Source organism: Protopterus annectens, chromosome 8.part1, assembly GCF_019279795.1.
Source record: "Protopterus annectens isolate FY-2018-M chromosome 8.part1, PAN1.0, whole genome shotgun sequence".
Lineage (NCBI taxonomy): Eukaryota > Metazoa > Chordata > Ceratodontiformes > Protopteridae > Protopterus > Protopterus annectens.
The window spans coordinates 118,260,174-118,285,173 of record NC_056742.1 but is presented as its reverse complement, the minus strand read 5'-3'; the positions used below and the strand labels follow the sequence as shown (position 1 = coordinate 118,285,173).

Here is a 25,000-nt window from a genome sequence, read left to right as displayed (position 1 = left end):
CTTTTTTCTAAATTCATTATGAATCAAGTTTATTGACAAATAGAAATACTTAATTATAATCATAAACATATTGAAAGGAAAGTTAGCATACACCTGTTTTATCTTTTGATATGTCATCTGAACTGTTTATTACAAGATTTACCACATGTTGTTGCTCTCTTGGATGAAATTCTAATTACTGGGGCACTTAAAAAGGAGCATTTACAGAATGTAGACAAATCATTGAAAATATTTAAAGATGTAAGTTTGCATTTTAAAAGAAACAAACATTTTTTGGAAAAATGCACTACATAGAACATGTAGCAGATTTTCATGACCTACCTACTGCACAGCCTAATGTAAAAACTATAATGGAGGTTCCAGCTCCTCCAAAATGTATATTTGGGTTACTATATTTTTGCAACCAAATCTTGCCAAATTTTACAATCTTGTCAACCTTTTTGCATTATTTGTTGTGTAAAGATATACAACAGATGTGGGGAAATGAACACAAATTAAAAACAATTAGCATTTTAAAAGCCTAAAACCATGCAAAAGTCTTCTGAAATACTTAATTCACTATTTAGCTGATAAAGGGGCTATCCTTTTATGTGCTGTTTCATCTTACAGTATAAGGGCTGTTCTTTCACATACAATACTTTATGGTGTGATGAAACTGCTTTTATGAAGTTATTTAGCAAAAGTAGTAACAACTAGGAAAAGGTTTGGCATCAATTTTTAGAAACTGAGTATTTCAGAAAGATTTCACAAATATTTGCATGATCACATTTTTCAATAAAAAACACTGTGAAACTCAGAAAGAAGTGATTTGTGGTTTTAACATTTAAATAGTCTTCTTAAGTATACAAATCAAGTACATAAAACATATTTATATCATTCAGTGAAATTGCCTAACCAATAAAAACACATAATCTAATACATCCTTAAAAAAAAAAAAAATATATATATATATATATATATATATATATATATATATATGAAATCACATTTTTACTGTATTCTACAGAAAAAAAAAACAGTAAAGTTATTTTTTCCATCCAAATGTAAAGTACAAGTTCTGCTGAGATCATACAGGTTTAATACTGTTTACAGGTTGGGAACGTATCATGATAATGCGGATGCACTAGGTAGGTTAGTTAGGTAAGTACGGATGTCAGATATTCTAAACAATGTACTGGTACATGCTGAGCAAAATTTAGACTAGGCTACTAAAAATAAACTATGAGACAAGTCTACCGATTTAAGTGTAACAAAACACTAGGTTTATATTGTGTATTATAGGATGGAAGCCTTTAATTTAATTTATTTTTTTCATCTGATAGTCAGCTTGGTGTTTTGTTTCATTTAAGGACTACCAAAATGTAACTTTCTCAATGGTTAATGAATATGTCTTGAAAAGTTTGGTTTAAACTAAAGGAAAGTATATGGTGTCTGTGGCTATTACATATTCTCCAGAATAATAATCCTTTTATAAGGCCATTCTGTCATGCTAAAATTGTTTAATCAAGCTCATCCTGGCAGCTAGAACAGAGGAATAAAGCTCTGAACTATTGCTGAACTGCTTCCTGTGCTCATGGTGCCTTGTCTGATTCTTTCTACCTTAATTTTCCTACTGTGTGATTGTCAGCAAGCCACTTAAACAGAAAGTACTCCTGGATCACTCCTAAAAAAGAACAATTTGTCCAGTGGGCTTACCCAATCAACAAGTAGCTAAAAAAACAGAGGCTTAGCCAGGGTGGCGGAGGCTAGATGGCTGACAGCAGCTAAATTTTAGAACACTTTAAACTCTCTATAAATTTAAAAAGGATTATTAACCAAGAAATTTTAGTCAAAAAAGTTATAACTCTGCTATCTGACATGACTAAATGTTATATATGTTGACATCAGTCTTTGAATGGCTTGTTTTACTTATTTGGCAAAAACAGCTTTGGATTTGTTAATTGGTTACAATGACATGTTTTACAGGAAATACTAACTAAAAAAATGTCTGCGAAGATTTGCAATTTTTTTTTACATTATTTGTGGTAAAAAAAAGCTTGTACTTCGACTTTCTTAGTAAAATTGCATTTCTCAGCTTGAAGTGAAGCTTTTCTTACCTCTACACACTTTGAGGGACATTTTCCTTCATGCTGTATCATTCCTGAAGTCTGTGAAGTTTCCTGGGCATCCCATTTTAGTGTAAAACACAGGAAATGAGGGGAACCATTTCTGTCATACACGGTACCACTAGTCCTGATGAACTGTTTTTGTTGTGTTTTAACTGAAACATTTAGAAACAATTAATGAATAATTATTTGGTCTGTGAAAAATTATTTAACTTTTATCTTCATGAATTTATACAAGTGAGCAAACTTTGTTAGAAGTTTGGTGTACTACTGGCCATTTCTTTTATTAAATATAAGCTGGTTTTGCTTAGGAATGATTCTCCCATTTCCCTTAGTTCTTCTAGAAACACTTGTCACTAGTTATCAATATAATTAGAAGACAATTATTTGATTGTATAGAACTGTCATTAAACTGACATTTACATATGAGCCTCATAATCATAAATATGGAACACTGTGCAAAAACACTGCTTTGTACTGCCTTTTAAAGTTAACACTAGTTAAACTGAGAGCCACACTCAGCTGCTGTATATAATACTGCACTAATAAGTTGTTTCAGTCTAGTATTCATGTTATTAAACATATTGCATCATAGTTAAGGTATATCTTGATAGATGTTATTTTATAAAGACGTTACCTTTTTTTTTTAGTTTTCCCTAATTGTTCTGATATAACCAAGAACTAAAGTTTATATTTACCCATAAGTTAAACTTAAAATAGTGATACTTGTATTCAGAAACTCAATTATATGTTTTATTAATGCACCCCCTCCCCACCCATATTTTTTTCTTTTTCTTTTCATCTTGCCATTGCCTTTACTTTCACTGATTATTAATCAACTACTATTTAATAGATCATTAATTTTACTGGATTGTAAATAATTTTAATGAAAGTTCAATACATGCATATTATATATATATATATATATATATATATATATATATATCATATATATATATATATATATATATATATATATATATATATATATCATAGATTTGAGTTATCACAGTCTGCATTTCAAAAAGAAGAGGACGTCAGAACGGGATATGTATAAATATCAATGGGAAACCCAGTGACCTGGATGGAACAAGATTCCCCTAAGATGACTGTATAGTCAGTTCTCATTTCTATATTTACTATGTATTAGAAGCATGTTCCAATATGCCTCCCATTCCTTAAGTAAACTAATGATACTATACAGACTCTTGTTTCACCTATAGGAGTCATACAACAGTAATGATAACTCTGGTAAATACCTTACTTCAAGGATTAGTGATTGATAATGGATAATAATCCGTCATCTAAGGGTTTACTTATCTTCATTTGTATTTGGCTTGAAATATAGACTTTGGTAACCATAGCTTGCTTTGTAGATATGTTTTAATATTAATTCTTCCTCTACTTTTTCAAAATCATTTGATAGTGAGGAGACATTATTTAGCCACTATTACTATTAGTTTAGAAGATTCTATTTAAAACTAAAAAGTTTCTTTTTACTACATGCAATCTGTAACATTCTGATTTAGAATAATTTCTTTAGTGTAAATAAACTTAACCTAACTTATATGTAAACACAAAGAATAGTGGATCTAAGTTTACTCAAAGTCTCATACAAAGTCTTTTTCACAGATTCAGTCAGTATTTCATAAACTAAACTTCTTTTATATTCAGATAGAGTAGTTCTAATGTAATGTTGGCATGGCCGGTATAGTTACAGAATATAATTTGATGGATCATAGTATGTTTATCAGACTAGGAATTTTTATTTTTTTTGAATTAATGCTTTCCTATAGGCTTGAAATCACAATTTTTACCTTAAAATAAATATTCTTTCACTCTCCATTTATTTTATACCTAGTTGCTAAAAATATTAACTTGTTACACATAAAGTGTTTTTGGATTACAACAGAAAATTTTAATTATATTCTTACAAACTCATTCACGTAATTCCATGACACCAACCTTAACATCTCTAAATATCATGGATTGAATAAGCCAAGGAAAAGATCTAATTTGTTAAAATACTTGAATAATAACAAGCCACAAGTCCATAAGTTGTGTTTCCTGCAGGAAACCCATTTTAAAACAAATGAAAAAAAAACATTTGGAATCCTGGTAATTACATAACACTTGCTCACTCAACTTATAAAACAAAGAAGAGGGAAGTCATGACCTTATGGAAAAAAGTGCTGTAAATCCTCATGTAATATATAAATATGAAGACCCAGATGGACTATTAGCCATTCTTATTCTAAAATGTAATCCTAGAATTTGGACCTTAGTAAACCTTTACTGGTTCCCAAGGTTAGGAATTAAAACTGCTAAAAAAATCTTGATCTTATCACAAATACATATAAGGGTAATCTTATACTGGGGGGAGACGTCAACTGCATCATAGATAATTCTGATACTTCAAATAACCATCTACTTAGGCTCACTTCTAGCACATAACTCTTTAAAAAATGGTCTGACTCACTTAACTTATATGATACTTTCAACTCTAAGGATTCTACCTCTTTATGATTTTCCCATATGGACCATAGATTTAGGACTCAAACAAGAATAGACAGAATATCAGTCTCTAATGACTTAAAACTGAACATTTCATCTTTCACAATTCTCTCATGCCCTAGCTCTGACCAAGATGCACTTACATTTTAAACAGATTACAAAAGGTTGATACTTATAACCAGGATACCAGCTTAAATAACCAAAATTAAAGATTTTAAATCTTGGTTCTTATCAGAATTGCAATTCTTTTGGATACCAGCTTAAATAACCAACATTAATGATTTTAAATCTTGGCTCATCAGAATTACAATTATTTCTAGAGATAAATTATACACCTGAGTCTAACATAATCATGGTTTGGGATGAGTTAAAAGCCTATATATTTAGTGAAACTATCACGTGGGTTAAAACTAAATTGAAAGAATGGGACTTAGAACTTCAGACTATATAATCTCAACTTCTAACACTTAAAACAAATGCTACTCATCATTCCTTCGATGGAAAAAAGAAAATAGAAGAACTAAATAAAAAAAATACTCAGACATCCTAACTCATAAAACCAATTTGGCTCTGGAAAATTTTAAATTAAACTCTTATGTTTTAATATTGAAACATATGCATAATCTAGCAGTAAGAATTAAGATTCAATCCAGTTCAAATATTTTGTAGAACTATTACATGAAGGTACCAACAAAACTGTATCTGATATAGATGATATCCTTGATGCCTTCAAACACCATAAGACCAGTCATTACAAAACTAATAATTCAGAAAGCAACTCCTTCAAAATTGATCTTTCTTCTCTCAACTGAAAAAAAATTCCTGGGAATCTAAAATCAGAAATAGAAACACAAATATCATTAAATGAAATAAAGGAAAAAAATCAAAAAGCTTAACTGTAACAAAGCCCCAGGAATTGATAGTATAATTATAGAACTATATAAATGATTTCCTTCAACCATCATCTAGTTTTATCACAAAACCTTACTTGAAGTACAAACACAAAATAACATGCCTCCCTCTTGGAGGTACTCACTGATCACCCCCATAATAAATGCTGATACAGATTCTCGATATTGTAGTTCTTATAGGCCATTTCTTTTTTAAGCAAAGACTAAAGTCTTCATGTCCATTTTTGCTGACAGAATCAAAGTCCCATAATCTCATACTATTAATGATGATCAAATGGGTTTTATTTACAAGAGACACATTTATGACAGTATTAGAAGAGTTCTAACTCTCATTAAGTTTTTAAACAGAGACAATGAAGAAGCTCTACTGGATAGCTTAGACATCTAGAAAGCTTTTGATTCTCTTAACTGTGACTATCTCTTTAGTGTTTTGTAACTATTTGAATTCCTGTCTTCCTTTGTCTTCTTTTGTCACTCCTGAAAAGTATATACATTAACAACCAGCCTATACTAAACTAGGTCCTTTTTCATCAGAATTTATTCCCATAACAAAAGGCACCAAGCAAGACTGTCCCTTATCTCCCATCTTATTTGGTATTATTATTGAAATCGTTGCTGCTCTTGTGAAAAATAACCCAAAGATCATAGGTATTGACATATGTAATCACTACCATTCTAAGGTGATGTTCTTTGCTGATGACATTCTTCTTACTTTATCTAATTCAACAACTGTCTTACAAGAATTTGACTCTGTAATGAACATCTTGCAGGGAATCTCTCTTCACTTTAATAAACTTAAATCTAAACAAATATTACAAAATGGAAAAAAAAACACTCAATCCTTCAAACAACATATCATTGGTAAGCAAACTAGTTCCTTTGAATATTTAGGTATAGTATTATGTAGCTCAATAGAAAAGATGATTTATTCTAATTATAAAAATATTATAAATTTGATAAATTATTATTCTCTAAAATGGAATAACATTAATTTTTTTTCAGGCTAGGTTACAGTTAATTAAGATGACTCTCTTGCCAAAAATCCTAAATATAGCTAAAACTCTATATTTTACATGGAGTCAATTCAATAAAGATATAAACAAATTATTATTAAATTTCTATGGTACATTAACAGAAATGGAATTGCATATCGTTATCATATTTGACCACTGGATTAGGGTGGAATAAAATTTCATGATATTGAAACGTATATCAGAGAATCAATATTCAAGGTTATTATAAATGGGCTGATCCACATTATAATTCCCACTGGAAATCCCTTCACCTTACAAAATTAGTAATAGCAAAAAAATTAAAACTTTAGGCTCTGTCATTCTGTTACCATCATTCCTGTTTGCCACTACTAATTTTATTCAAGTCCCACCACTGTACAGTCCGTAAACACCTCATTTGCCTTGAACGAATCGGCTACCGCACTTGCTCTCAGCTAATCATAGTACACAAACCAGAAAAATTTCCAGGCTCACAAGATATCATTCATCATTTAACCTCCGGCCAGAACCCATCAGTCAAATCGTAAATTATTCCTCACAATACCCAAGTCACACAGCTCATTTGATAACATTTTATACTCTAATTACATTGTTAAACTACATTGCCAAACTATCTACTCCTAAGTGATACATTGGCAAACTTCAGATCCCCACCAAACCCAGTTAAGTCCACTGAATACATATACACATACACCACCACACTATGCTAACAGGTTAATAGCTACACAGATGCAGCTGTACCCTGTAGGAAAAAGTACAGGGCAAACCTCAGAAACAAACCCACAAGGAGGAACCATAATATCAACAAGATTTACAATAAAAGGAATAGAATTTTGACCAAACGTAGGAAGAGTAATTCCCAGAATGATAGAGCCCTCATCACTTATATAAACAAACAACTCAGGAGCGTAATAAAATCCATCAAAACCAAGTATGAAGGTAAAATAGCTTATGTTTGTAATCTCAAAACCATAATAGAGAAATGCATTGAGCTGATTGTGAACAATGTTACCTACACTGAGACTGATAAATTCAGCTTTAATGTCACCCCTCTTTGTCCACCATCTGTCCCCTCAAGATATACTTGAACCTGGCATGCCTCAAGCTATTTCACATGATTAAGTCCTAAAAGAGCAATCAAAAGCTAGAAATAGTGCATCAATGGGTCCTTACAATATTCCTGGGTGCATCTTAAATAGCATGAGGCATCATTGACCTGTCCCCCATCACACTGCTTGACCTCAGCATTCATACAGGTCTGTACCAAGTAAATTCAGAAAAGCCCACCTGGACCTCTTTAATGCAATATCAGCTTTTAAAAGCTAATATTGCACTTCTGGTCAAACCTGAGTGCTATAGCACTCCAGGTATAATCCAAACTGTAGCAAACTGCATGCATGCAGGGTATAAGTTGTAGCAAAGTTGCTACATTTGTAGCAAGTTGCTAGGTCAAACCACTTATATACTGTTAAATGAAAATTGTTAACAAATTAATTAATAATTAGTTGAATGCCTTAAAGACATACACACACTAATATACAATATCTAATCTATATAAACATATGTCCTCCTATACCTGGGAGGCCTTTGCCTTTAAAACATGTTTAACTGTAATTTAGTCATTTAAACCTGGGAACACATTAGATTTTAACCTTAGCTACCATTTCAATTCTTTATTTAATAACATATTTCTCAAGTCGCCCCCTCTGGGGTTCCTTTTACTCACCTCCAAAATCCCAAATTTAAAATTAACAAAGTTCACACAAGTTACTGAATGTTTGAAAAGTGCACTAGTTTCTCTTTTCATTTTGATGTCATGGAGGTGTTCATACATTCTGTATTTTAAAGTCATTTCCATCTTACCGACGTAATATGCTGAACAACCTCCACAATTAGCCAGGTATATTAACATTTTGGTATTGCAGTTACCATTACAAAAAATACTTTGCTCCCTAGTCTGTTTTACTTTGTTAGTGAGTCGGCCCTTTTAATATATGAACACTACCAAAAAAAATCACTTTAGGAGCCAGTGAACATAAACCAATTAAAAACAAAAATAGTTCACTTTGCAAAAAAGGACCCCAAGCTGTATTAGCATAAAAAAATGTTTAATCTCTGCTTTTATACAAACACTTCATCAGAAAAATCTGATCAAACAATACGACTGATTTATATATACTGATCAGTTAACAACAATCAACAATTTTAACCCTTTAGTTTCCTTCTTGCTAAAAAAAAAATTCTGTTAACATGTCCATTCAAACCAGGGGGAACTTCAGCACACAAACTTATTTGCCAACAAACTTCTCTATTCAGTATAATTTCTGAAGTTACCCCCTCTTCTATCTATTGTTACTTTTTCAAGAACTGTAAACAAGAACTTACTAAAATTCTTACATATTTTTGAGTGCTTGTAAAGCTCAACGTTTACATCCATATTCTTAACAGCCCTTACATGTTCTTGAAAACTGTCTTTCAGCCTTCTTGTAGTCATACCTACATAGAATGAATCACAGGCTGAGCACAGGGCAAGATAAACCACTCCAGAAGTATTGCAACTATACATTTCCTTAAAATAGATGTTGTAATTTAAATGGGGCAAAATCACAAAAGCACCTTTGTGTATGAATCTACAGCTGAAACAACCATTACACTTATATGTCCCTTTGTTTTTACTACTAAAAGCAATGGAAATTCTAGTATCTGATTTTTCAAGCATTTGTTTAATACTACGTGTTTTAATATTAACAAATTGTGGTTTATTTCCCAAAGCCTGACTTAACTCTCTGACTGTTAATAATCTGCCAGTTTTGTGTTATAATAGTCTTGATGTTACATGTGTCTACTGACATTTCTAAACAACACCGAGGAAAATCCCTGAGAATATCCTCTTCATTTAATAATCTAGGTAGTCCATTCTGTAAAATAGGTGGAAACAGAGTCTTCCTTTTACTGGAGACTTCAGTGGCAGCCTGATGTAATAATTCTATTGGGTATCCCCTTTCCACAAATAGTTGAGTAATAAACTTCAGTTCTGTTTGGAAGACACTATCATTACTAATCATACGTGATGCCCTTATAAATTGCCCTCTAGGAATGTTATGCTTCATGTAAGTAGGATGGTTGCTAGTCCAATGTAAGTAGCTATTAGAAAATGTTTCTTTTCTAAAAATGTTACTGTTGAAACTACCACTCAAAGGATCCCAGGTAAGTTCAATGTCCAAAAAATTAACTTTGTGACCTACACAACCTAACGTAAAAGACAAGAACTCAGAAGTACTATTCAAACTACTTATGAAAGCTTCAACATTAAATTGACCCTTTATAATAAAAAACAGGTCATCTACAAACCTGTTATAAAATAAAATGTCAATGTAACCTATAATACTCGGTAACTGTTCACATTCCCACCATCCTAGTACCAAACTCGCATATGCTGGGGCTACACTAGCCCCCATCGCAACACCCTTGTTTTGTTTATATATTTGTCATGAAAAAAGAAAAAAATTGTTGTTCAATACCATTTCTAACAAATTACAGTTAATATTTACTTGTTCAGTTGACATGTCACTATATTTGCTTAAATAACTTCTAATACTTTACTTTCAATTCCTTCCACAGTGGGAATGGAGATAAACAAGGAGACTATGTCCACTGTAACTAAAGTAAAAACTTCTCCATCACCAGGCATATTTTTCAAGTCGCCCCCTCTGGGGTTCCTTTTAATCACCTCCAAAATCCCAAATTTAAAATTAACAAAAGTCAAAAACAAAACCACCAATAGCTGAGTAAGTGTGTCTAATAAATCAAAGTATTTGAAAAAATAGAACAAAGACACAACAGTGGCTGCAGCTTCCAGTGTAGAAAACTTTACTTGTAAATTCACTTTCTGCCATTCTAACAATAACACATTGTCACCTTTGGTGTGTGACGGCATTTTCAAGATTTGTAAACCCCATGACACTATATTCTCGGCTTGACATGCCTCAAGATGAAACCTTTGAAATTGGCTTCTCTTGAGTATGTATAAGAGTTTCTCCAAGGCAAAAAGTTGTGTTTTCAAATGAATTATATCCACAGCTTCCTCAGTATCATTCTCTTCAGAAATGACACAATTAATTAAAGGATTAGTTCTCAATGAGAAGGTTTGTAAAAAACTGTTAAATCTCTTACCGGCTATACAGGAAGTATTAGAGTCACAGTCCAACTAAATAATCTTATCACTTTCAACTCTTTCAGCCATTATACTGAGCCAAGTGGTAGCAAACACAAATAAAACCAAAGTCAAAAACAAAACCACCAATAGCTGAGTAAGTATGTCTAATAAATCAAAGTATTTCAAAAAATAGAAAAAAAGACAACAGCGGCTGCAGCTTCTAGTGTAGAAAACACTACTATGGTCACAAAACACAAGTGTTTTCACAGGATTTACTTCATCAGGTATAAAGCACATTAAAAACACACCCTTTAAATACACTCTAAAATCACATGAGAGCCTCCATTAAGCAAAGCCTAAAATTTAAAGACAAACCACATATAAACATACTATAAAAAATGAAATGCAAAAATAGATATACATCTTATATAATATATGACAAATAAAAATATACATATATTCATTGAACATAATCTATCTCCTAAGGGGTCTGGACCTTAACTTAGGTCTAAGAGGGATACACTCATTTAATCCACTCCCTGTGTCACCTCTCATCCTGACATTCCACGTGGATTCTAATTCCTCAGTTCTCAAACATATATCACCCATCCTAGCATTTTCATATACTCTCCCTATCGCTAAGAACTTAAAGGCATGAGTAGAATCTGTGTTAATAACATGCTTAGCAAGGGCATTTACTTTGTTTTTCTTACCAATATTGTATATATACTCCCTTATGCATTGCTTAAAAGACCTATCAGTCTTACCAGTATAAAATCTTTTACACTGAATGCAATGGGCAAGATATACTATGTATTCAGTTTCATAAGTAGCTGACACATTAAAGGTGTTGCTTGCTAAGCATGTTATTAACACAGATTCTACTCATACCTTTAAGACACGAGTGACATCAGGCTGAAAAATACCACCGATGCTCTATTTCAACATACAACAAATTATCCTGATCATAGTTTTCAGTTCATGGCATTGGAAGTTTTAAATGAAAACCTAAGACTAGAAGATCTGTGTAATATGACAGAATTGGCAGAAATAAGATGGATTGCTGATCTATAAGCAGATCAAGCCCCAGGACTAAATGGAGTGGTACCTTTAAGACCAGTGTTATGAGGGCGCAAACTCAGGAAGAGATTCTGATTGGTGTAGCCTTATTTCCTTATTATCCTGATCATAGTTTTCAGTTCATGGCATTGGAAGTTTTAAATGAAAACCTAAGACTAGAAGATCTGTGTAATATGACAGAATTGGCAGAAATAAGATGGATTGCTGATCTATAAGCAGATCAAGCCCCAGGACTAAATGGAGTGGTACCTTTAAGACCAGTGTTATGAGGGCGCAAACTCAGGAAGAGATTCTGATTGGTGTAGCCTTATTTAAAATTAGCTCCAGCACAGAATGTGTTTTATAGATCTGAAGAAGGTGTTTTGCCAAAAAGCTTATCTTGTTTACTCTAAAAAAAGATCTTGGTTGTTGTAGTTTGAATGTTTTACATTCTATTTTATTAAAGATATTCCGCTGTGCTGGACCAGCTTTCTTTTTACTTATTTGTCATGCCACAAAATTATGTATTTCCATCCTCCACATGAAGTGTACTTCAACTCTCCCAAGCTTTAAATTTCTACTTAAAAAACATTTCTCCCAAGCCTGGCTACTCCAGCCATATTCCTTAGCAGCACTAACTTATTTACCAAATATCTAACTTACTCCTGCTTCACTCTTTCTTTTCAACTTACTCCTGGTTCCCTCCTTCTTCTCAACTTACAACCAAACTACTTAGCAACCTTTTCCTCCAGTTAACTTCAGTACTCAGTGTCACAACAGTTCTACCCAATGTTAATGTAAGGTATTCTGTTACTTCAGCTTCTCAATAGGAGATTTATAGAACATATACAGTTATTATCTTAAGCTTTCTATATCATCTATATGTAACTGAAATGTATGCTATACATTTTAACTGCTATATCATACACTTTATGTTGTTCTCTTTTTTAACTTTGCCTTTGCTATAGATTTTTGTACTGGATTTTATATAAAATCTCTGTAAAATGCATCTTAATGTGAAGCTTTCCGCCCAAGGCTTCTGCTGAAAATGGCTATGCTAGTCATCCTAGTCTGACTATTCCAGTAAACATATACTAAATAAATAAAATAAAAATAAAATCTGTGTTACAGTTAAACTTGTATATAAATTATAGTACTACTTAAACTATTCTTGATTTTAGGCCTTTGTTCCCTCCACCCCACACTTCATTATTTTTTGTTTTCTCCCTTATCCTGTGGCAAAGTATGCTGTCAAAAATATGTGGCAAATCACACTGACCTCAAACTACTGCCAATGGAAACCTCTGCTTCTCACATCACACCATGCCTACCCCACGTATTATTCATGCTACACTTGAATATTGTAAAATTTCATGCAAAAGTCAAGTGTAAAGTGACTTCAGTAGTTATGTCAAATGCAACACCTGTCCCCTAGGTTACTCGCTGCTCCATGGGTGCGTTTTCCTTAAACAGGGGCACCTTGGGACATTTAAATGTATATTTATTCATTGTTAGAGCAAAGAAATGGCATGTTTCATTGTTCTAAACATAAATAAATAAATAATTGCAGGAAAGCACCCCTGGAAGAATGGCATCCTAGATGGATGATTAGTTTGCATATCCATAAGGCTGGCTCTGCCGATGTGGGATGGGAGGTTGTTATAATGGTTAAGGTGTTTACCTTACAGACACAAGGTGCAGGATTTGATTCTCATAGGTTCATAGGCTGGTACTAGGCCATCGGCCCTAGGGCCTATACAAGTCTAGCCATAACAATTTCCTGGCTATTTCTTCCCACAGTGTTTACTTCCCTGGACCCCTGTCTAGCAGGGCGACTCATGTGATTCCCCGGGGTGAATTTCCTATCTTCCATCCAATCATCAAGGTTCCTTTTGAAGAGGGCCAAAGATGTATGTGGTAATTGGCTAGGCTCAAAGTGGCCCACTAGGGCAGTTAGTCTAATACTAATCTGGGAACCTATGAAACACAGCACTCATTATACTGATATTAGAAATGTAAGTGTTGCTCTTGTGAAGTCTAGTAATGATGGAGTGCCACTTGTCCATTTGCATTTGTGAGGTCGCCTTTCTTTTTTTTTTTCCCATTGAAAGTTTTGACAGCAAAAGTATGGTGAATCAAATGGTTACGTTTAACACATCTGTCATACAAAAGAACGGACCTCAGTATTTAGGGGAATGAATGCATTTCATTTCTCCTTATAATTTCTGTTTTGGTCATTTTGCTAGATATATGGCCTTTCTGAATATGAGTAGGACAAATGCATAAAATGCACATCTAGATGATGAGACATTGTAGCCTGAGTTCTCTTGTAGGGAAAATTATTTTTTTTTTTTTACCTTGTTCTTCCTTCTGAAGTGTCTGTGTCTACAAGTCTGTCAGACTGTATTCATCTAGGATTAAGGCCCATTGCAATTTTATACAGACAGATTTACATACAATAGCCAGTTTTTTCCACAGCAGTTTGGCTCATTTGCATTTCTTCATTCACTCAGAAACATTTTGTTTTCCAAAGAAAGAAAGACATTGTTTTATCTTCATTAGTACTACATTTTAAGTGATATCTTTATAGTCCTACGCCTCCAAACACCACTGGTTTTCTAGCCTCTGTACATAGGTTCATATGTAAGTAATAGGTAGCTGCCCTTGCTAATTTCCCTTTTTGGGCTCAAAATAACCTATCCCATGGTTATAGATTGGCTTACCCATCGCATGGTTGATTATATATCACCTCTAATGAGAATAACTGGGGTCATAGCATAGATAATTGGAGGGATCTATTCAAAGGATAAAGCATTTAGGAGCTGACTCTGTCCATTAGTAGTACGGGGAACAGCACTGAACTCTGCAGTCCTTCACCGCTTCTACAGCTCTCTTCCACTGCTGAAGTTTCATGGCATGACAAGTTGAGGGCTGTAAACATATAGCTACACAGCTGAATGGCGCCAGGGGAAGTTTTATATTTCAAACCTATTAAGGTGTCCAGACAGCCCTCTTGTCTTAACCTCGTGATTTGAGCATGTGAATGCTAATACACACACACACACACACACACACACACTACGGACACCAATTAGACTAAGATATAGAAAAGTACTCTTATATTGCTGTATATCTATGTCCTGTCAGATATGACTTCTGAAGATATAAAGACAGTTCTACCCTATTTTGACAGAATGGCACAGCTTGTCTTGGAAATGTCATCCTGCCCCTTCCAGCTGTCTCAGCAGGGACCAGTCTGGTTCACCATCATCCTCATCATCCTGTGCCCTGTCCTCACTCTACACTTGTAGCCCCTCATTAATGACTGAAATTATCATGTAAATCCAACTTGGCAGCTATAATAATAATAATAATAATAATAATTTGTTAACTATGTTACTCCACTGGATACCTATTCAGGGGGATCTAAGAACACTGCTTGGTTAAGTAACTTGCTTACAGTCCCATGTAATGCAAGATGGAATTTGTGATACTTAAACATGGAAGCACAGGATGAAGCAGATTAACAACCTATACACTTAGCCTTCTGAACTAAACTACCATGCCTTTATTTCTGTTAAATATTAATAAATGTCAAATCAAAACACATCTTTGTGTTTAATGTACATAATTTGCAAGCAGAGTTGCACTCACATGTGACATTCAGATAATTTGATTTAATTCTAGAAAGCAAACCAGCAGTAATGATAGTTTTGGATGCTGAAATACATAATGAGGAACATTACTAGAATAAATCTCCAAAATACTGGCATCTCCTCTAAAAGACAAGAAATAACATTTATTTTATTAAATCAGGTTATCGACAAACTTGCTACTGCATCCTCATTAACAACTGAAATAATCAAGTCCATTACTCATTACTCAAAAAAGCTTCCTGTTTGCTTTAATCGTCTCGGCTCTGATTTCTGCTCACCTCTCCCAACTAAGCCTTTTAACCATACTACAACTGTACTACATGACCAAACAGTTCATGTTGCAATGCATTTTAAAGTCATTCTTTTACCAGCAGCTGCACATAAGTATCATTTTTTAAAGATGGGCTCTATAGTTTGCATTTCCATCCAACCTTATTTCAGTAACTTTCCCAGATTACAGTTTCTCAAATTGGTTTACTATTGGCATGTCAAAACCGCATTGGGCGACCGTTTAAAATGTTGACTCTAAATGTGAAATTTGGCATGCTGAAAAGTAAACCAATTCAAAAATGAACACATTGACAACCATGGTTCAATGCATTCGACATAGCAGGAGGTGACGTCACTCACCTCCTGCTATGAACATTAACATACCGTTCAAATGTACATGTCAATGGTACATTAATTGTACTGTTTTGCACCATCATACCCCCTGCAAATTAGATATGCCAACTCCGAGATCACACTTCAGTGAGGAAATGGGCTAATTCCCTGTTCCTCACTGAACTGCGATCTCCCTGCACAATGTCGAAACCAAATGCTTGACTGACACTACCCATTCACTGTAGTGTAGTTGATTGGTTTGGGTTCAGCATTCTACCCACTTGAAAACTGCAAGTCAACCATTTGCCGGTCGACCGATGCAGTTTCCAAGTTTTAATTGTAAACCTCTCAAATGTGTACTTCCAGAATATCTTATTAGCTCATCCATATTTGTCTGATTTGACATCTATCCCCAATTCTCCAGCTTTTCTCTTCTTTTCTTTTCTCCTTACCTCTTCTACAGTAATGTATACTTCTTATCCTTACCACATCTTTCCTGTTCCCTTACTTCTTCCACATTTTATATTTTACCCTTTTATCAAATTTTCCATCAGAACCCCTGCCCCTGTCAGAACAATCAGTGGTGAATTGTTTTGTTTGTCCACTTTGTAACTGCATATGTTTCTGTAGAGCTGTATTTCACTGTAAACAGTAATGTAAATACTATGTCTCGGTTTTATCAGGCTCTTAATATATAGATGTAACTGCATTATCTACCTCACTCTTACACTATAATGAAATAGGTCCAAAGTGAGTAAACATGTCCTGCTATTTCAATTGTAACATTTTCTTGTATCTTTCCATTGCATGGTTTTATTTAACTGTAATACTATAACTGAGTGAACATTTTATTTATTTTTTTTTATTTATACCTTATTGCCAGGGTTAGTCCCACTAGGCTAACATTCTCATTTAAGGGGAGACCTGGGCATGGGTGAAGTTCAGCCATCCTTTTCAATAAGTCCTGTAGGATCTTTTACATCTGCCTGAGCTGCAACCAACTCAGGGGGTGAGACGTTGGCTTATCATGTGATCTGAAGGGTGGTACACTGAGGAATACAACTTATGCTGCACTGCAATGTCAGCAATGGAAATGAATCCAAGCACCTGGTATGGAAAAGAACCCACAGTCTTCTGGCCTTCCAGTAGAAAAGGTGGGTAGGCTACTTAATATGTCACAGACTCTACTCTCTCTATATATATATATATATATATATGAAAAAGTGACATAAGTGAATGAGTGTTGGTGCAAAAATGACATAACTGAATGAACTTTATTTTAGGCATGTCAGATCTTTTTCATAAAGTGTCTTTGCATGTAAACTAATGGATGTGCTTTCTCATTGGCCAAGGCTGTGGTTTAAAATAAATTTGTGGCCAGCTCATTGTGGCCAAGGTAAGACAAGTAATATATAAAATGAAATTAAAATAAAGTACGCAGCCAATAAGTCTCCTTCTATGCACACAGACAGTGTAATCTATCATAAATACTGTGAGCATCTATATGGACACTATCGCAACAAAGGCTAAGACAATGCTATGGTAGTTCAGGGGAGGACAGTGAATGCATGACATGATCTGGTTTACAAAGAAAGAAAGAAAGAATAAAGATTTTTAGTATACACAGATTAAGGGGAAGGGCATTATGACAGATCCTTGAAATTCTACAGGGGTGTCAACAAAGCTTTAGAAGAAAAGTGGACATATGTTTTTGAAAAAGAGATAAAAGAAAATAATCCAAAGAACTGCAAAGCATCTCTAGGATTTAAATGAAGACACATTTTCGTTATTAATGAAAGGGCACTGCATATATGGAACAACATTCCTGATGTGGTAGTACCTTAGAAAATGTAATGAACAAATGCATTAAAGCATGTTGTAGATATCAACTGAGTATACTGAAGGACCTGTGAAGACATATTTATTTATTTATTTATCTTACATTTATTTACCAGGTAGTGTCCAACTGGGCCAGGAGCCCATTCTTAGCAGAGACCAGGGTAGAAAAGCTCCAACAAATACAGATGGAGTACAGTGGAATAGAGTAGGATATTATATACATGATTCAAGATGTTAGAAATACAGTATAGTGTATATACATGGAGGACAGTTACATATTTTACAGTACAGTGTATATACATGGTAACAAGTACAACATATATTTCAGCAGAGAATACATGATTAGTAATAGATAGTTCACAAATAGTTATAGCTTTATCACTTTAACATAGGAGAGTAGTATTTTGTATATATAAGAATATGGACCTAACTAGGGTAAGAGAGAGCTAAATGGGGTTAATTAGCCAGGTAATGTGCAGGAGCATAGCCAATGATTGGTAATGTGTTCTTTTAGAAGTAGCTTAAATTTGTGACTATTTCCTTTTGCTTAGGATGTGTTGGGGTATTAAGTTCCAGGTTTTGTATATTTTATTAGAGTATAGGGAGTCTCCATAGTTGTTGTATTTAGTTACCATTAAAAGTAATTTATCAGAGGACCTTAGTGATGTGAGTTTTGTATTTACTTGAACTAAGAGCAGGGCAGTTTTTGGGTTAGTGGATGATGTTAATGGCAGTGGTTAGTTGGTTAAGAGATAATAGATTGGGTAGTTCAATCCAGCTGAGCTCATGAAATGCGGTACAGTGGTGTGATCTATGGGTTTGGTTTGAAGCATACTTTGCTATTTTGTTATTTAAATCTGTGTTACATAGGTTGGTAAAGATTTGGGAAGAGTAAAGGAGGGTAGATAGTAGGTGGAATCTGGCTGTGGTTAGTCTGGAGTTGTTGGTAAGGTATGGTTTGGCCTTGTAAAGTGAGCCAAGTTTAATATGGACTTTTTTGACTGTTAGTTTTATATGTCTGTTGAATTTTACACAGTTGTCAGTTGTGACACCTAGACATTTTGTTTGATTGACTGGTTCAATTTTAGTGTAGTTGGAGGAGTAGATAATGTTTTTAGGTTTTGTATTGGAGGAGACCATTAACTTTGTTTTGTTTGGGTTGAGTGTAAGTTGGTGGTTGGATAGATAGTTTTCTATGTCATGGAGTGATTTTTCTGTTTTTTCTTGTAGTTCAATAAAGGTAGGGCAGAGCATATGAGGGAGGAATCATCAGCATATTGAATGATAGAGGCTAGTTGAGTGGCAGTGCTGAGGTTATTGTTAAGTATGATGAAGAGGAGACAGCCAAGGATAGAGCCCTGGGGAGCTCTAATAGCGATGGGTAGGGGGGTTGTTTTCCCATTTGGCTGACTGTTGTCTACTAGAAAGATAGCTGTGAAACCAAAACATTGAAGTTTGACTGAGGCTGTATGTCAATAGTTTGTTGATAAGTTTTTGGTGGGATACTGTATTCAAAGCTTTAGACATGTCCAGGAAAACAGACAAGACAAGTTGGCCTTGGTTTTTGAGGAGGTTTACAGTATTTTCAAAACTTAATTAGTGCAGTGTTAGTACTGTGTTTGGGTTGGAAACCATGTTGAAAATTGGATATGCATACTTGTCAATTACATAGGATCAACATGTCTGCTAGCAAGGGAAGAAACAGATATAGTGGGGAGAACAAGTTGAATTTATGAGTTTATGTACCATCAGGTTTTGCATTCCATCCCAGAACCATAACTTTACTTGCATGCTTTTTATCATCTAAATAAACAAATAACAGAAGGTCCAGAACATGTTATCCAGCTAGATGCATGTCAGCACAGAGCATCTGGTAGACTACCAACTATACAGAGAGTCACAAAAATATTTCACAATAACTGCAAGATTCAAGGCCTTTAGTTTTCTTGGTTAGAAAATATGGGGCCTTTCTAGCTGGCAATAAGCTTGAATTTGAACATTGCAAAGTGGACATTGCATTCAATTATGGATCTGATAAGGGAAGAATACAGATGTCAGAGGATTTCTTTGGCTCTTGAAGATATCCCCTTGGTAATTAATTGGGCCAGATAGAAGGATTTAAAATTTAGTTAGTTTTATTCTACATTTGTTAACTCAGTAAGCCCACTGGACATAAGCATCCCTATTCAGCGGCAAACTGTCAGCACTGCCTGGTTAACTGATTTGCTTGGAGTCACACAGCAGGCTAAGGGCAATGGAAAGAACTGAACACTGTACCCTTCACTACAAGAAGCAGCCACTAAGAGCACAGAGCCTTAAACATTAATGCTGGCAGTCAGGTAATAGTTTACCCTTCTTTCATCAATCAATCTTGTCTGGAACATATTATCTGAATTGTAGATACCTACTCTATAAGAAAGATCATTTACTACACTTGCTATAGTGTTACAGTGGCTAGACAATGCATTTATGAATATGAAATTCTTACTGTTAATATATGCATCCCAAATCTGTAAGTATTTAAAAATCTGTTTAGTAATGTGCATATGCTGTCTAAGTGAAGTAATGCTATCTTATAATCTGAATGTGCACTTCTGACCCTATTATTATAGGTTATACCCAGTAACCTTTTGGTAGTGCATGGAGCACGGTGGTTATGCTCTGATATCCTGAAAAAGACAAATTGGATAAGTACTCATATAGCACAAAACCTGAACTTAACACATATTAAGGCCCCTTACTTGTGTTGTTAAGGTTGGGTTTTTTACTAGGCTGTCAAATCTGGCAGTACTGACCAGCAAAAGGCAGCAGCAGAAGAAAAAACAGATTTGTTTCTGTCTGCTATCCATACTAGTAATGTGTCCCTGACTCCTTATTATAAACTTAGAAAGAAGCTACAATAACAGGATGTGCGCTAGCCTGCATTATCTGAATGATACAAAGTCTGAAACTAAAATGTATTTCATTATTTTGTGAATTCAGTCCTCAGTAACTTGTCTTAAAGCCATGGTTTTATGAAGAACAGACCAAACATATGAGGCAAAAATCTGGACATCCTGCGAAAATGTGGACAGCTGACATTAATGGCAAGGTGAGCATAAACCATACCTCTCATCTGTCCAGATTTTCACAGAATGTCCAGATTTATACCTCATATATTTGGATTGTTCTTCATAAATATTTTTGTTTTCAGGCAAATCATTGAGGAATGAAGTCACTAAATGGCAGGCATTTGAATTTCAAACGTTATATCCTTCAAAAAAAATGCATGCCAGTGCAAAGCCATTTATTCTACCAATGTCCTAAGTTTTAAGAGTAATATTTAAAATATGTCCCTATTTTTGGGCATGTATCCTCCCATTATGTTTGGCTTTGTCCAGGTTTATAGCGCTAAAAGGTTGAGAGGTATGGTGTAAACATACCAGACTGTGTTATGCTGTCTTTCTGACAGAACTCACTAAGTGCTTTATGGCTGTTTTTTTCCCTGTAACTAGTAGTGCATGGAGCATAAAAAGCTCCCTGCACTGCAAAGAATTCTGATTGGGTCTCCGATCATAACCTTTAATTATATGTTCTTGACATGAATGCCAAGGTTCACCTGTTGAAGTGAATTTCATGGGATCCATGTCTTGAGCACATAATAAGCAGATTATGATCAGTGGCCCAGTCATAACCAGATCAGATGTAGAGGATTATCATCTGGTACCTAATTCCATCCAACTTATTTGGGGTAAAGCAAAGTTCCATAGAGGTGTTAGATGTCTGTTAGAGAATGAAGACCTGCACTGGAGTTGAAAAACTTCTCACTCTTCTACTGTTTTCAACTACAAATTTTCTAAATGGCGGGGTTAGGTACTAGGGCAACTGAAGTTCAGCTACTGAGCAATTCCATACAGTTAATTTTATTTTTGTATCCATACTACACAAAGGAGACGTTAATGGAATGATAGATTTTAGGAATTTCTCAGAGAATAATGAGTAATCTTGCTTTAATGAAAAGCTCACAAATTAACAATTGCTCACTAGTGACTTTTTATGTGTAGTGCTGCAACTCCTCTCACATTCACTCTGTGCCACTTAATATATTCAGCTCCAATTCAACCATTACTCATAGAAAAAACACTTTTTTAGCATGAAAACAAGTATTTGCTTTTCCTTGTCTTTATCAGTTATGACAAACAAACAACAAAAAAACATTATTTTTATAACAGTACGTACTTCACTTTAAATTATTTGCAGACCAGCAGCCCCACTTTTTACTTACCCATTTTTCAAAGCTTGTTAAAAGCAGATGTACTAAAAGTTATATTTTCATTGTTAGCCCAGTCTTGTGTGTGTGTGTGCTCCTAAATGTTCACTTAAATAACTGAAATATTTGCAAGTTAAACACCGATAAGAAACAGTTGACAGAACAAGTGCTATAGCAGCGACTGCTTGCCATCTCCCTAATGTTTTGCATTTTTATGCAGTATCCCATAATTAAGCTGAGCCAGGCTTTTATGTTTCTAAATGAGAAACAGTGTGTGAACTTTATGCACTGTTACTGTAGCTAAGGACATTGCTTGGTATTTACTTTTTTGCCTGTTTACATTTTGATGTTTTTTTTTGCTTGACTGACTATATCATTCATTTTACTCTTTCAGGCATTATTTGAAAACAGTTACACTGCCTATAGCACATACTAGTTAAGGAGAAGGAAATAAAACAGTGCGCAACAACAGATGCAAATTTGTTACAGTATCATAGCAGAAGTACCAGCTGAAGTTCCCAGAGATGGCTTAGTCTAATAAGCAGCATAGAGAATCAAATGTATTGTTAACTTCTGCACATTCACCTTTTTCTTCCAGGGAATCTCAACTTAATATCATTGACAAACTCATTACAAATTCAGAGAAATACTTTGGGCAGTTCTGCATACTCATGGCCTCCTACACTCGAAAGACAGCACGGGTCCGAGACAAAGCTGATGAGTTAGTTAAACAGCTCCATGACTTTGCAAATACAGAGGATCCTGATCTGCGAACCAGTCTCAAGAATTTTGCTGATGAGTTAGCCAAAATCCAGGACTACAGGCAAGCAGAGGTAAGACTAATTCACTAAGCTACTGCACTGAATTTGAGACCTCCAGTCCTTGTTAAAGGTTCTACACCATGCTAGTAAGCTTGTTAGTAATGCATTACTGTTACAAGCACTTCACAGTATTCGCTTGTTACAGCTGATAGTTTTGCAGCACATTGTCACTGAAATTCTGCTAAAGATCAGCATAATTAAAAGCATTTCAAAAACATGGACAATATTACACTTAACAAGCGATCATCTTTGAAGTGAAAAGGTTCAAAGCCTGTTTACTCAGAACATAATCACTATACTGTGGTCAGAACAAATAATCACAATATTGCTATTTTAAAGTTTCTGGAATCAAACTATGTTGGAAAGGCGATTAAAATCATAAGTAATTCATAACATACAATTGTTTTATCTTTTCATCATTTCCACCAGTTCCATGATTTTTCTTTTTCTGTTTTTTTTTTCACTGTATAGTATCTTTCTGTAAGTAATGTTATTTATGCCTTTTATTAAAGATGCTGTGGTGGTGCTGCGGTAGCATTGTCACCTCACAGTAAGACTTTGTCCTGTTCGATTCTCAGCTAAAGCGTCTTCTGTGTGGAGACATGCGTGAATGGGCTTACCTTCGGTGAAGGTTGTGTGTCAGGGCTGGCAACTCGGCACATAAAAATCTACTGCCAATCATTAGCAGACCAGAGTTCCACTGTGGTGACCCCTAACCGAGGAAAGCTGAAAGACACAACAACATTAAAGATGCTGATACCATAGAAGGGCAGTTGCAGTGCTAATTTAGGTGTGAGATAAATTATGTTACATACTACAGAATTTTGAGAACTATGTAAACCTAATTACTTTATTTTGCTGCCTATGTGTGTATGTATATATGTATATTTGTCTATCTTTCTTTGTGCATGAATGCATGTGTATGAATAATATCTATCTGTCTGTCTGTCTATCTACAGGCAAACCTTTGTTTTAGAAGCAAATGGGAACCTTACTGGAGCAGAATGATGCAAACTTAAAGCAAACCTGAGTTACTTTAACTAACATAAATCAGGACTTTAGGTAGTCTTGACATCAAATGAACCTCTTTATTAAGGTCTGGGATCTTGCTTTCAGTCAAAGCAAAAAGTCTCTAATTAAAATTCAGAAGCAGCCACAAGAAATGTATTATTTCAGAGCTTATAAAGACCACCTGCTGCAAAACACACTCTAATGTAACGAAGACAAAGATAAGAAAAGGACCTTATGGCTCAGGCAAACTTGTGACAAAATAGTTTTCTCCAGATCTATGTGGGTCAAGGCTGCCAACAGTTTTGCAGAACAGTGGCAGAAGTACAAAGAGTCTCAGGTACTCAAGAAAATGCAAGAGATTCCAAACATTTTTCACAGGTCTCTCTCAGTTCTTAAAAAAACTCCAATAGTTGCTATTTTTCCCTCAAAGAAGTAATAGACACTGCTGGCTTAGTAGTCTAAGTACCTCATGTTAGAAACCGTGATCCAGTTGAAATCAAGAACCCCGGTTCCACCTTTCAGTCATATGGGCTGAACTCAGATTACATTCTTTCCGGGCTACTAGCAAACTCTTTCAGCTTCTTAAAGAGCTACTGATTTCAGGAATTTCTGGTCATGTGAAAGTTAATCGATCACTCCTGAAATATCAGCCCCTAGCCAGTAATCTCTGTGGTTCATCACTCAGTCTCTCTCTCTCTCTGTCTAGTTGTTTGAGTTGATGTGACTGTCTTTATATTTTTACTTATATAGATATAGGGCAAGATTCCAAATGAGTTGTTCTCAGTGTAAGTCTACCATGATTCCAAAAGATTTGCACTCAGTCTGACTTACTTTGGTGTAAAGCGTATCTATAAACAGGCTTACACCAGGGACCAGATTCCAAAACACCTGCTCTCAGCTTGCTCATAGTGTGGTCACCATACCTCTCAAATGTACAGATTTTCACTGAATTTCCAGATTTTTGCCTCATATTTTTTATTTGTTTCTCATAAAATGTATGATTTTACTGGAAAATCATTGGGATGATCTGAGGATTGAAGTCACTAAATAATGATGCACATTT

General features: G+C 34.6%; 1 protein-coding gene across 1 annotated transcript in view; it reads left to right on the top strand.

The window, feature by feature from the left end:
- CIBAR2 (CBY1 interacting BAR domain containing 2) overlaps positions 1-25,000 on the top strand; it is a 331,926-nt gene that overhangs the window by 74,450 nt on the left and 232,476 nt on the right. The window contains exon 2 of the mRNA XM_044081749.1: positions 22,704-22,938. Within this exon, the coding sequence (XP_043937684.1) occupies positions 22,704-22,938 (235 nt within the window). The remainder of the gene's footprint in view (positions 1-22,703; positions 22,939-25,000) is intronic.